General features: G+C 41.7%; 2 protein-coding genes across 2 annotated transcripts; both read right to left on the bottom strand.

Annotated features, from left to right (window-relative positions):
- Positions 1-191: 191 nt before the first annotated feature.
- Positions 192-4,973, bottom strand: LOC145862295 (uncharacterized). Its single transcript, XM_082965680.1, has one exon. The coding sequence runs from the start codon at positions 4,938-4,940 to the stop codon at positions 1,119-1,121; it is 3,822 nt and encodes a 1,273-aa protein (XP_082821806.1). The 5' UTR covers positions 4,941-4,973; the 3' UTR covers positions 192-1,118.
- Positions 4,974-6,714: 1,741 nt separating this feature from the next.
- Positions 6,715-10,749, bottom strand: LOC145862344 (oxygen-regulated protein 1). The gene is made up of 4 exons (XM_082966043.1): positions 9,878-10,749; positions 8,992-9,151; positions 7,102-8,527; positions 6,715-6,772 (listed from the first exon to the last, which is right to left on the bottom strand). The coding sequence occupies exons 1-4, from the start codon at positions 10,517-10,519 to the stop codon at positions 6,715-6,717; spliced, it is 2,286 nt and encodes a 761-aa protein (XP_082822169.1). The 5' UTR covers positions 10,520-10,749.
- Between the last annotated feature and the right edge of the window lie 4,509 nt (positions 10,750-15,258).

Raw genomic sequence — 15,258 nt, 5'->3', positions numbered from 1 at the left:
GTATTATAGTAGTCAGTCACACATTTCCCTGTGAGTTTCATATCAGCTCTCTGAGACTGGCTGATGCTAGTACAGAAAATAATCGATGCTATGACACCAGTCATAGCAACTCAATGCATCTGACCTGGCCACAGTCTCAACTGAAAGGGATTTTGTCTAACATCAATATGTTAGTATATCTTAAATCTGGCCACCATGCTGTCATTCTGTAACTTTGTAAATGGATTGATGTAAACACTCTCCTGTTAGTGCATTTCTCGCCTCTCCTGTCACAACACCGGGTCTGCTCCATGGTTACTTCAGAGAAACAAAAGCACCTTAGAACAACATGGATACTTCCTCAGGCGGAGGGCGTGAGAAAACACTGAGCTACGTTGATCCTCAGAGCTGCTCTGATACTGATCAGGAAATTATTTCCTCAAATGCAGGGCCTGCTGGGTGAGCCATTAAACATGGCACCCACAAAATCAGTATATTCACAGAAAAGGAACATCTACAGTAGATGATCCATTTACTAGACAAACACAGGGTAGACGAAACAGGTATAGATTCTGTTTTGTTTTATTGACATATCACAAAAAATAAAGTGAAGAAACACTCAACAGAACAATAAATCACAGCTGCCAGAAATGTAGAAAGGTCATAAACATCTATATAAAACTACTGTAATAAAAGTTGATCTGTTATTGCAAGTTATGTTCATGGTTATTATGTTTGTAAATGCAAATCTGGAGCTTTCTGAGTTCACTCTCTTATGTAATGATGCAAGAGAAATGCATTTACACAGATAAATGAACTGTACAGCTAATACACAATACAACATTAAGTACCAGGGGGTTACTTACTGACAATACATTTCTAGAGCATGTGATCAACTAACAATATGTGCCATAAGATCAGTCCAGTGTCTCCTTTGAGAAGATTGTGTAGATCTTTAGGGGGGGGGAAATCTAATGTAATCCTTTTTAAGATTGAATTTTAAGGCAGCAAGATTTGAAAAACGTTAAAGGGGTGTAGACTTTCTATAGGCACTGTATATGACATATCCTGGTACCTTGAATACCCTCAATAAGATTCTAAGCTGCCTGTGGAAAAAAGTCCATATTTAAGTGTGTCAGTCACAGGATGGGGCAGTGCTGGCCACAGGAGAAGTAGAGCATCTCTAGTGCATCTGGTTCCTGTGGGATTTTCATGACATCTGTCTGACCTTTGCCTGTCTGACCTTTGCCAGGCTGTACCACCACAACCTTTCCACCTCCCGGGCCTTCTATTAGAGGGTGCACTTTATTATCTGGCATCTTGAAGTCAGTAGGGGCAAAAGCTATTCCATTCTTCTCAGCCCACAATTTTGGTTTCTCTGTCTTGTCTTTACTGTCCTTTGAGACGTCACCCTTAGCACTGCCCTTGCTGACAGGGCTTAGGTCATCCTGGTGCGGGTCTGAGTCACAGCCATGAGGCAGGTTGAAATAGGTGCACTTTGGCACCAAAGGCTTCACAGACTTCACTATGTCCTCCAAATCAGTGTGGCCGAAAAGGGAGTAAGGGACGTCTTCTTTTGTATCTTTGCACACATCTTCAGTTGATGCAGATGTGTTCTTGTTGATATCAATAGGCTCTGAGACAGACTTTCTGATCACGCACTCTCTGAGGAGCCACCTGTCTTTGTCTATCAGGAAACAGTCTCCAGGCCCGACCTGTGCATTGAAGGCGATACACCGTGTTGGATCACTGTATGTGCCTACAGAGCTTGTGGCATTGAAGTATGATAAGTCAGACATCCCTTTGGTCTGTGCATTATGAAATGGGGAAAGGCTGATCTTACCAGGAAATTCTCTGGACTTTGGTTTCAGGGAAGATGGGGGCTGACTTTCACTGGCACGGTCTTTGACATTGGTATCTTTCTTTCCATAAAGCCTATCAATTGTTCTCCTGACAACGCATTTGATGATGGATTTCTTCACTGAATCATCCTCACCACTGAACGTCTCAGTTGATGTCTGTGATCGATGACCACCACTGTCAGAAGTCTCCGGTCTGTTGTCAGACAGATCTGAGGTGTTTGGGCTGGGTAGTCTTGTTTGTCCATACTGAATGTCCACAACGCTTTTTGCAATAAACAATTCCTTTATTGACTTGACCCTATTTCCGTCAGGCTCTCTAGTTATACAACCGTCATAGCTAAATGCCAACAAGGATCGTGGAGCTGGGGGGGACATGACTACAGTCTCTGACGTATTTTTGTCTTGCTCTTTGACATCATCACCGCCTGAGACAGCAGAAACCTCTATTTGGCCAAACGGTTTGATGCCAGTTGTCGCTATAGTAATGCTTTTCCTTTGCTCTACATCAGCAATCTTCTTATCCAGTATTTTTACTCGCTCTGCTACAGATGGTAATGGTTCCTCAAAACAGTTGGTTGTTTTTGCTTCAGTCTTTTCATAATGTTTATCCTCCTCAGAAGGCTCTTCCTCTAAGGTTTCCTGATACTCCTCCTCTGGGTATGGCTCATCCACTACACTAACATGTTCTACATCAGAGCCAGACAGCTTCTCTTCATAGCTTACTCGCTTCTCCTCTGAGCTACACTGATTATCCTCAAAGTTTGCTTCTTCTGCAGTATCAGTTTGTTGTTCGAAGCTAACATGCTGCGCACTATTCTTCCCACTAACCTTATCCATCCTGTCAGCAATAGAATGCTGCTTGAACAAGCTAGGCAGTGTTTCTCTGACAGCATACTCAGTTTCTTTTTGAGTAGTCTGCTCCACCCATAAGTGAGTCTGCTCATCCTGCACGCTAATGTGTGCATTTGCATAGCTCAAGTCATCTTCATGGCTTTCCTCTTCCTCCCCTAAGCTAGCCTTGTCTTCTTCAGGGGTGAACTCTATTTCTTCTCTACTAACCTGCATCTTCATACATTTAACCCCCTTCTCTTCATGACTTAGCTGGTTCTCAATGTGACATTCCAGCTCTTCCTCTGAGCTAGCCTGCTGTTCTTCAAGATTAGACGTGCTTTCCTCACTGCTAACCTTTGCATCCATACGTTTAATCTCAGTGTCTTCATGGTTTGGTTGGTTCTCAACATAATGTTCCAGCTCTTCATCTGAGATTGCCTGGTCTTCTTCAGGGGTCGACTTTCCGTCCTCACAGCTATCCTGCAGCGCCAAGCATTTGACCTCTGGCCCCTCATGGTTTGGCTGATCCTCTATGTGACACTCATATTCTTCCTCTGAGGTAGCCTGCTCCTTGAGGGTGGATACTCTTTCCTCATAGCTAACCTGCAGCCCCACATAGCTTGGCTGATCCTCTATGTGACATTGCTGCTCTTCCTCCAAGCATACATCCTCCATACATCTAATTTCTGATACCACATAGCTTAGTTGGTCCTCAACATGACATTCCTGTTCTTCCTCCGAGCTAGCTTGGTCTTTTTCTAAGCTTTCCTTACAGCTAACCTGCAGCTCCATGCATTTGATCTGCTCCACATGTGGGTTCTCAATGTAGTATTCCTGCCCTCCCTCCAAGCCTTCCTCCTCCTCCCTGCTAAACCTCAACTCAACAAGTGTAACCTCTGACTCCTCATGTTGGTTTGAGCTAGCCTGGGTTTGTTCAGCAGTGTACTCTCTGTCCTCATTGCTAAGCTGCAGATCCATACATTTGTTCTCCTGCTCCACAAGTGCATTCTCAATATAGGATTCCTGCTCTTCCTCCAAGCTTTCCTCCTCCTCCACATAGCTTGACTGTATGTCCCCATCCTTCACTTTGGTCTCCAAGGGACACGCTTGCAGTTCCAAATAGCCATCATGCAATGCTAAACTGTAAACCCGCTCTATGTCTGAGTATGTCTGTTCTTCATCATGGTCAATCTGTTTGTCGCTACATTTAGCCTCTTCTTCCCAGTTGTCCTGCTCAAGTTCAGAACCTTCCTTATTTGCTGCCTGTCTGCTTCTATGGCAAGTAAAATCCTCTTTAAAGTTGTGTTCTTCTGAGGACAAGGGCTGCTCTTGCCTACTGCTTTGGCTCTCTGGGATTGGTGACATCTTGTTTTCAGTCACCTCTTTGGGATGGTAAATATTTATAAATCTTTTAATGATGGATTTAACATCAACATTAGCATCAATATTAAGCACATTATCATTTGAAGCCTCTTCTTTAGGGACTGCAGTTGATTTGGCATTTACCCTTTCATCTGGGAATGACTCCACTTTTTCATTCGCTTCTTTAGACATTTCTATTTCATCCCCCTCCATGCTTTCGCTCACCCCGGTTGGAAGGGCTGCCAATGCTTCCTTCAGCTTTTCAGGCAAGTCAAGCTCATGTATTAGCTCATCGATATCCAATGCCTTTTCTTCAATGATGTAGTCCTTTTCTGGGCATGTCTCAAACAAGACATTGTGCTCTGAACTGTTCAGTGTTGAGCTGCGACTTCTGACTTTGCTGTTGAGTTCCTGGAAACCCTTCCAACTTTGAAGTAGTTGTGTGGAAGTTGACTTTTGCAATTCTGACAGACTAGCTTTCAACTCCTCTGCACCCTCTATGTTGGCAATTTCTCTCAGAGACTCCATCATTTTCAAAGCCTCAGCACAGCTTACACTGTTTGCATTCAGTTCAGGTATGTTCCAGTTAGTGAAGCTTTCCTTTAAAGTAATAACAGATAAGAAAGAAAGGAGAGCTTTAGTAGATGACCCAAATGTAGAGGCCACATGGGAGGAGAAATCAGGCAAGCTGTTTGACTTTTCAAGACAAGATGGACGATTGTTGTGTGTGATTTGTCTAATTGACTGAATTGAGAAACAGAGCTTCTCTAGCACAGGTTTCATATCTGGCTGGGGAGGAAGTTTGTCTGTGTGTGACAGTATCTGTGTTTTTGTTAGGGGCTCCTCTGCTGTTACTTTGGTGCTGTCTCCCTGATCTGAATTGCTCAGCTTATCATCCCCGTTCATCTCTTTGTGATTCACTAAAGCGGAACTGGGAGGTATTGGCTTCGTCAAAGAGGAATTGAGGTGTACTGGCGTTGATTTGGGCGATAATGGTGTTTTGTGGCTTTTTCTTGGTAAAGGTATATTTTTCAAAGTGGGACTTACTGGTGATGGTTTGCTTTCCAGGGATTGATTTCTAGATACTGGCTTCTTTTTAACCTTGAGACCCATAGGTGGTGACACTATTTCCAATGACTGAGAATACGGTGACAGTCTATTTTTCAATGTGCGATTACTAGGTACTGGTATCTTTTCTGAAGAGAGATTACTGGGAGCATTTCTCATCACAAGAGTTGTGGGTAATGTTGCAATTTCAGGTGAGACGTTGTGTAATGATGTTTTTAAAGAGAAATGTCTTGGTAGTGGTGTCCTTCCTTGTCGAGGACTGCTAGATAATTGGGTATTTTCCGAAGTGGAATCACTGGGTAAGGACTTATTTGGTAGTGATGTCTCTTCCAATGAGTGACTGTTAGGTAATTGTGTTTTTTCTACTGTGATTTGAACAGGATTTGATAGATGGGCCTTCTCCAAAGTAGTATTACTGGGTATTGAAGACTTCTCCACTGACGCTCTTTTGAGTGATAGCTGCTTTTCTAGGGAGAGATCACTGATCAATCGTGTCTTCTTCATTGGGAGTTTAGGTGTTGATGGTCCTTTCAGAGTGGAGTGGTTAAACAGTGTTGTTTTTTCCAAAACATGGCCAGTGGGTGATATGGGTCTTTCATCTGATGTGAGACTAGTAGGTGATGTCGACATGAAACATGAGGGACTACTAGCTAATGGAGCCTCATCTAAGACAATGTTGGATATCTGGGTTTTAGCAGGCAGTGATGTCTTCTCAGATGAGAGACCATTGAAGATTGATGCCTTATCCATCAACACCTTTTCCACAGTAGGATCACTGGATATTGAAGACTTCTCAGCTGAAGCTTTTCTAAGTGTTAGTTGCTTTTCCAGGGTGAAATTACTGACCAATCTTGTCTTTTTTGTTGAGAGTTTAGGTGATGGTGGTTCTTTCAGAGTGGAGTGGTTGAACAATGTTGTCTTTTCAAATACATGGCCAGTATGTGATGGAGCCTTATCTGATGAAGGACTGCTTGATAAGGGTTGTTCTTCATCACCTAGACTACTAGGTGATGAACACATGAAATATGAAGGACTGCTAGCTATGGAAGACACATCTAAGTCTTTGTTGGATAATGGTGTCTTCTCCATCTGCGTTTTAGCAGGCAGTTGTGTCTTCTCAGGCAAGAGACTGTTTGAGACTGGGGTCTTCTCTATTAAGGAGCTATTTGGTACTGATTTATTTTCCAATGACAGACCATTTGTGATTGGTGGCTTCTCTTCTGAGATATTTTTAGGCATTGATGTTTCTTCCAAGGAATGACTGTCAGATGGTGATGGCTTTTCTACTGAGATTATTGCAGTTGGAGAGACTGAGAGACCGTTGGAGAAAGGTGTCTTTTCCACTGATTGATTAATGGGCAACCTTTCCTGTGTAGTATCACTGTGTAATGGAGTCTTTTGCGATGATTGGTCAGAAGGACATGGTAATGTTGTGATTTCCAAAGCCAGGTTGGTCTGTGTTGCTACATTTTCAAATGTTCTATTTGGAAATGCAGTCATTTCCAAAGATGGACTACTTGGTATTTGTGTTTTTTCCTTAAACAAAGAAGGCTCATCGTCTTCAGTATCCATTTCACAATTGAATTCTGATACATCTGGAACAATGTCTCCCTCAGTTTCTACCGGAGACATTGTTGGTGTCTCCACATTTTGAGTTTCCTCCACTGGGTCTGGGTACACAGTTGGGAGGGCTTTCTCTAACCAATTCTCAACATATTCATTGATATTAGAAGAGCTCAGATCATGACTCTCTTTATCAATCCTTCTCTCCTCGTGCATAGACCTCTGCCTTTTTAGTGTTCCCTCCACCTGGGCCTCCGTAGGAAATGAAACATGCAATACGTGATTCTTTACTGAAACTGAAGTCTTGTTTCTATTTTCAGTAACATTTAGTTCTTTCACTGACGATTCCTTTGGGTTTTCAATATTTAAATTGATTTCCTTTCCTTTTAGTTTCTTTTTGTTTTTGATGACACTTCTGGCAGGTTTTGGTCCATACATTTTCCTTATGGATACATTCCTGCTAAACCCCCCAGTTTTCACTCTTTTATTGTTTTCAGGAGCATTTGCATTACTCTCTTTACGTCTTTTGTCTGGTGTTGTAACCTTACGAACCTGGTTCTTTTTCACTTTGGGCTTTGAGAACATTTTCTTGACTTTCTTTACACCAGTGGTGGAGTTTTCTTTGCTTGCTTCAGAGACCCACTCTGGGGTGTCATTGTCTTTGGTGGGCATGGAGAGAGGGGTTTTATGGACATTTAGTACCCTGTTGCGTAGGAGAGATCCTCCAGCCTTAAATTTGGGGATGGTGAACTCAGATGAAAGAGACTGGTCAGCCCTCCACAAGCTGATTGACTTTGAGGCTGTAGAGGGTCTACCCAGCTCCAGCTCATTACTGGAGGACAAGTGGGCTGTGTCAGAGGTGGCTGTTCTTCCGTACATCATCCCATATATGGACACACCCTGGACATTGTACTGGCTGTTAGGCAGGAAATTGTCCTGACAGGTCTGCTGCTCGTATATGTGCATTACACTTTCTATGACTTCCTCCCCGCCATTTTGGAACTGCAACATCTCAGCCATGCCTGATTTAAAAGTGGATTGAGTCTTATTGTAATTGCTGATATCCACAGAGCCAACTCCCCTTGGTTTAGGAACTGGCTTGCTGCTGCACTGTCTGACCATGCAGTATTCCTCCTTTACCTCTCCGTTCTCAGTTGTCTCTCTGTAGGAGTTAGAACCTACCATGTTCTCCTGAATCTCATCTCCCAACATTGTTTTGATGCTCTCCACTGAGGCCTGCTTCTGTCTATATCTCCTGGGTCCTGGGGTAGGAGCCCTCCTGGGAGAGACCACACCCACATGTGTTTTAGCATCATCCTCATTGTCTACTTCCACACTGGTAAGTCTGCTGGTCTCTGGAGACATATCATCCTTATCATCATGATCATCCTTTTTAACATTGTACCCATTGATGGTGCCCATGGTGTTGGGTTGTGTTGGTGGTAGGATGTTGGACTCAGGAGAACTGTTCTCAGACTCAGCCGCACTGAGCTGGTTGGCCACACTGGACCTGCTCAGGGTGGTGGTCCAGTGGATGGTTTCTTCCTCTCTGATGGTTAGTCGCACCTTCATTTCCACTGTCATGCTGCCATCCTGGTTCACCCGAAAGGACTTCTCAATGTCATCGTCACCGGGCATGCAGTTGTCTGCCCCTTCACCCCTATCTACATGGTAGGAGTCGCCGTCTGTTTCGGCCACTGACTCCAGAAAATGGCCAGCCTCCAGTTCTACAGATTCTGCGTTGTTACTGGGGAGGTCACACTCACTTCCTGCAATGCAGTGGTTTATCTGATTCACAAAGTATCTCTCTGACGATGGGGAGAAAAGTTTTGATTTGCCGCTAGATATAGGTTTCTTTTTCCCTTTGGAGTGGATCAAAAGAGAGAGTGTAGAACGATGGATGGGTATTTTTTGGGAGGCAAGAATGTTCAGCATGTCAGCAAAGAAAAAGAGAACAAAAACAATAGTTAGGAAAACCAGATCCACAGTCCACACAGTTCATACTGCATAATGACTGGCCGCATATGAAGAGAGTAGGCCTTTGTAGGTCATTCATGGTATTATGGATGATAGTAATGTCTCTGCACTTTCCCACTGCTTATCCCGTACAAGCATGTAGACATGGAGGGGATAGATTACTACTGGACAGACAGTAGCACTGTAGATGTGACACCTGAATGTTTAACAATGCATTTTCAATATTCTCAAAGTAATGCAAAACATGCCAGTTAATAGGCAGATGCTATCCAAATGATTTTTAAAACATCAAGACAAAAACATGCTTCAAAATACATACAAAATGTTGAGTGAACATAATGAGACTTACGGGATGCTGGTTGCTTTAGTCTTTTAGATGCCATTCGTCTAGCAGGCAGCCATGTTGAAGCAGAAGATTTTTGTGTCTTGTAGTTTCCAGATTTAAAGGCCTCCCGACCAGCAGCTACTACAATCCCAGAGCATATAATCAGAGCTGGGAGCCCATCCACCTGCAGACAGAATGAAATATTTTAACTGTAATAGTGTAATAAAATGTTGTTGTGAACGGCATCTATTAATGATTAAAATAGCTTACTTTTAGAATCATGACTTAAGACTAATAATGTATGTATCCAAAATATTTCCATACTGTATGTACCTAAATATGTACCTAAACACTGGTATGTACTTAAATCATGTTTGTACCTAAATCAGAACTACAATTTAATTGATTTCATACATTTATCAATTCAATTCATCAATTAAATGTATCATTCAATAAATATGTGACACCAGGGCTATGTATGAAATCGATCTCATGACACATCAGCAGAAGATGCACATCCTGAGGTCCTTAGCAACACTATCCCAAAATGCCTTCTCAGTTAAAAGGATATAACAATTGAGGAGCTTAAGACTTTCCCTTTTTATGTCAGTTATTTATGGGTCCTGATGTGAGTCCAACTATTATGGATCAGTAAGGCCAATCAGTTAGGGCCAGGTCACCTCCAGTCATGAGGTGAGGCCATCACAGAATAATGCCAATGCATGTTGTGTGAGATAAGAGTTGAGTGCCTGAACCTCCATGTGTTTGGTTACAGTATCAGCACTGGTTTCCTGTCTAACTGGAGCTTGAGATTAAACATATGAAATATGTGTTTTTAAACAATATCAAGCAAATCTGAATTACTAATAGCAGTAACTTTAGTGTCCATAGGCATGGGGAGAGCACTTACCCTTCTTCCATCTGGTGTGTGTAGTTTTAGCACAGGAAAGTGCATCAACTCGGACAAGTAATCCAGCAGAGCCTCAAATGTGGGTGTGGTTCTCTTCTGTAGCATCAGATTATGTTTGACACTGGGGTCCCCATTCTGGAATACCATCAACCTCTTAGGTGTGCGTACAATGACAGGGGTATTTATGCGCATGGGCCTGCCAGGGTTCTGTTTGGCCAGCTGCAAGGCCCGATGCCGGGCGCTCATGGGGCGGGTATTGTACCAGGGTGGCAGCTTCTTATTGGCTACTGCCATGTTGATGGGTTTGACCTTCCGCTGGTCAGAGCAGATGTAGGCCTTCCCATCCTCCAGTTCATCTAGTGTGTGCACTGCATGGACCCCTCGGGGGGTGGTGATGTTCCTTACTCCGAATGGCAGCGGGACCTTCTTGGAGAGGCTGTCTAGGAGGGCATCGAAGGTCTTGAAGGTGCGATTGTTGATGACCATGCGCAGGCCACTGAACTGAGGGTCACCACTCTTGTAGAAGCAGATGCGCTTGGAGGCGATGGGATCTGTGATATATGGGTGGCGTGACGTGGTCACTGTGTGCCCACTCCCTGAGGACTGGTCCTGGGCGGGCTTTGTGAGCCCCACAACACTCATTTTGATTGGTTAATAGGCTACAGATAGAAAGGGGAGTTGGATGAAGAAAAAATGTTAAACATTAATTACTTGATTATTATGGGATTGTGATATCTGTTGTAGTATATCAGATCAACTTTCAAGGATACAAATCAAACCTGCATTGCAGTGGTATCAGTAGTATCTTAACAAAAAATGTTTTTTTCTCTACATCAAATAAAACGACAGAATAGTTTTGGACGGTGGTTAATTAGCAGGTCGACTCCCCTCAAGGTTCTTATAGAATTTTCCAGTGTCAAAAATGTAATTAGGAGTTGTCTAAATAAACACATTGTGTAAACATTGTTAGGCAGGTTTGATCCTTGTTGGCGTCACTCATTATGGCTGCAGAATCATGTGTCATCAGTCATTAGACTATTAATATCAATAGTATATCATTCTGAAAAATGAAGGCAATTGTGATAACTTATGTGCTGTTAAAACAATTCAATTATATTAAATTCAAATTATATTATTCTTACCAGTGCTGTAAAAGAAATATCTACATGGGAAATAGGTCATAAGAGTCTGGGGGGAAATGCAACAATTGTGTTTCCTAATGTACTTGAATGGGTACACTATTTCAATTATTTCGGATCTGTGAACACATGATCATTATGATTACAGAATTATCACAAGCGGGAAGTCCCATTAGCAATACTCATTATGAATAAAGGATGTAAACAAAACCCAGTCAAAACATTGACCTCTAGCTATTTTCCTCGTTAGGCCTAATTGTTTACTTGTGGCAGATGGAGTGACGTCTTGAGGGCATATGCTGTTTAAGGGACCCCGTGACATCAGGTTTAACAGACTACTAGGAAGCGGGAACCTTCCAAGTAACTGACATTTTCAATTACTTAATTACCCATGTTAAGCTATTATTGACAACAATAAACTACAACCATGAAACAACATTGTAATGCATTATGTATCATTTTTAGCTATTTCAGACTATTGGGTAATATCAAAGTAGTTGAAAATAGTCTGATCCTATTTCTGATGAGGAATTTGTAGAAATAAAAATGTGTTCATATAGGGTAACTATTTATCACAGTCCCTTTCGTATCCATCACAAAATATTACTGTAAAGTAACATTAAAGCCACTGTTATATAGAAAAATATATACCGTTATCTATCTTTTACCTACAAGGTTATCTATGTTAGACCTACAAGGTAGCTAGGCTAAACATAGATTAACCTGAACACAGGTATGTGCGATAGCTCAACAACTCCTCTCATTCACAATAAAACAAATACATAAGTGAATGAAAATTTCAATAACATAAAAAGATTGAGTAAACTTACCTAATATCCCATCCTAAAAATCCCAGAAATCCCAGTTGGTGTATCCACAAATGTATCCACAAAATGTTGTCCCGTGCTCTGCATTTTGGCTACTGTTGGCCAGCTCTGTGCTGGGAGCTAAGGGTTATTTTGGGAGGCAACATCATGGTTAATTTGCTTAATCTTTGCTCTAAAATAATCTCCCCTACAACAGTGTTGTGGGAGAAGAGAGGGACTGTGTGTAATAGGCCTGCCCAGATCAAATAATACCATTTATTCAGCTGTCATTCATTGTTTCTAGAACATATATTTAAGAGAGATTCCCACCTGAGGAGATAATGTGTATTTCTCTGCAAAACCATGACAGTGATTGAAATATGATCACATTTGTATCTAGGCTCATTGAACATTTAATTTTGAGTGTTAGCCTAATAATTCAAATGTACAACACCCCTTTCCATATTACACTACCAGTGAGAATAACATGAAATACTGATAATAGAAAGTGAAATTAGTGCACATTTGCAGGTTTGTCCATTCTGACCACTAGGGCCAGCAGATGAGCAGATAGTAGTTTACTCAATTCTAATTTTCCAGCAAGGCAAGGCCTAATCTCATTGGAGAGACTTCTTTAGGTAATAAGGATTAGGGGGCTTTCAATCAGAGGACCCTCAGAGAGTGTGCTTATTCTCAATGAGGTGATATGAGGTGTGCACAGCACATCACGCTCTGCCTTGGCATTGTCAATTCAGGGATACAACCTTTACTTCAAGTTTAGGCCACCTTCCCACTCCTCCTACCTGTAGCAACAGCAGTGGGTTATGACAGGCAGCAGTAGGCCTAAAATGAGGGATTTTATTTTATTTGGATCTCTTTTAGTCCCCATTTGGACTAATCTTCCAAGAGTCCTTAAATATTAAAATACAATTTAACAACAATTTTCTTTCATTCACCCGTGCATTGGTTCCTCCTTTAAAAGATGCGTCATACTGCAGCACACCGTGCAGGCTGCTGCAGCATTCTGTCACGTTATTTAATTGCCAGCCATTTTTTACATTAATGCAAGTTAGTGCGAGTTTGACCACCAGACGGCATCTTTGAGAAGCATTTGATAGTCTCCCATATTGGCATTACTAGAGAATTTAAAACCTTTTTTGTAATAACATAGTACATGGGATTGATTTTATGAGATTTGGCTTAATAAATTTGATTAATATTATGGTGTTTCTATTCCGAGAAAAACATACTTGTACCTTCTAAATGTTCTACTTTTGTGATTCCACATTTCCCTATAGCAGGTATTCCCAAACTGTAATCATAGATTCAGATCCTTCAGGCGAGAAAAAACAGGGGTACGCGCAATGCTGTCGGGTGTACGCCAAATAAAAATGTGATTCACATAAAAAAAGTATATATATATATATATATATATATATATATATATTTTTTTTTTTTACTTTTATTTTTCTTCACATTTTCAAACAGTCCATTTATATTTTCCAACGGGGTTATACATTTGGGTGAGATTTTTTTTCTCACCTGAGTAGCCTCGTTTCACTGCCAAAAATACAATTTAATAATCTAGTGTTCAGCGAAATAACAACACAATGTCAAATACAGGTAGCCTAGTCAAATAATTAACATCCAATCACATTAACCGTTACTCTCGCGGGAATTCCACTAACGGTCCGTATGTAGTCAAACATAGCTGCTGCTCATGTTGGTATCTGTACTGATGGCGCAAAAGCCATGACAGGGAGACAGTGGAGTGGTAATGCGCATGCAAGCAGTTGCTCCCGACGCCACTTGGGTACACTGCAGCATCCACCGAGAGGCTCTTGCTGCCAAGGGAATGCCTGACAGCTTGAAAGACGTTTTGGATACTACAGTGAAAATGGTTAACTTTGTTAAAGCAAGGCTCCTGAACTCTCGTGTATTTTCAGCACTATTCAATGATGTGGGCAGCGACCATGTAACGCTTTTACAACACACAGAAGTGCTGTGGTTATCAAGGGACAAAGTATTGACACATTTTTTTGAATTGAGAGATGAGCCTAAAGTTTTCTTTACTGACCATAATTTTCACCTGTCTGACCGCTTGCATGATGACGAGTTTCTCACACGACTGGCCTATCTGGGTGATGTTTTTTCTCGCCTGAATGATCTGAATCTAGGTTTACAGGGACTATATTTAATGTGCGGGACAAAATTAAGGGTATGATTAAGAAGTTGGAGCTCTTCTCTGTCTGCATTAACAAGGACAACACACAGGTCTTTCCATCATTGTATGATTTTTTTGTATGCAAATGAACTCAAGCTTACGGACAATGTGATATAACGAAGCACCTGAGTGCGTTGGGTGCCCAATTACGCAGCTACTTTCCCGAAACGAATGACACAAACAACTGGATTCGTTATCTCTGTCATGCCCTGCCTCCAGTCCACTTATCGACATCTGAACAAAAGAGCCTCATCGAAATTGCAACAATCGCTTCTTCGAAAATTGAATTTAATCAGAAGCCACTGCCAGATTTCTGGATTGGTCTTCGCTCAGAGTATCCTGCCTTGGCAAATCACGCTGTTATGACACTGATGCCCTTTGCAACCACGTACCTATGTGAGAGTGGATTCTCGGCCCTCACTAGCATGAAAACTAGATACAGGCACAGACTGTGTGGAAAATGATTTAAGACTGAGACTCTCTCCAATACAACCCAACATTGCAGAGTTATGTGCATCCTTTCAAGCACACACTTCTCATTAACCTGTGGTGAGTTATTCACAATTTTCAATGAACAAATATGGTTTTATATGTAAGATGGTTAAATAAAGAACAAAATGATTATTATTATTATTATATCACTATTTGTGCCCTGGTCCTATAAGAACTCTTTGTCACTTCCCACGAGCCGGGTTGTGACAAAAACTCACCCTCATTCTTATGTTTAATACATTTATTGTATAGTGTGTGTGTGTGGCAGGCTTACAATGATGGCAAAAAACAACATTTGAGAGTGCGCTGACCCTGGTGCTAGAGGGGGTACGCAGCTGGAGGTTGAATGTTTGAAGGGGTACGGGACTATAAAAGTTTGAGAACCACTGCCGTATAGTAAATACATTTACTATTAATACACACTTCCTTTTTGACATAGGTCTAACTTTCCACAGAGTTACAGTATAAAGGTATTTTTCTTAAATTTAATTTAACCTTTATTTAACTAGGCAAGTCAGTTAAGAAAAAAATGTGTATTTATAATTACGGCCTACATGGGCCAATTGTGCGTCGCCCTATGGAACTCCCAATCACAGCTGGTTGTGACACTGCCTGGATTTGAACCAGGATGTCTGTTGTGGCGCCTCTAGCACTGAGATGCAGAGCCTTAGACCGCAGCGCCACTCGATGACATCTGACCTGTAGGTATTAGCCAGTCAT

This window comes from Salmo salar, chromosome 19 (assembly GCF_965601325.2).
Source record: "Salmo salar chromosome 19, fSalSal1, whole genome shotgun sequence".
Classification (NCBI taxonomy): Eukaryota; Metazoa; Chordata; class Actinopteri; order Salmoniformes; family Salmonidae; genus Salmo; species Salmo salar.
Note: the sequence above shows the minus strand (reverse complement) of the source record. Positions and strands in the feature narration are given on the sequence as shown.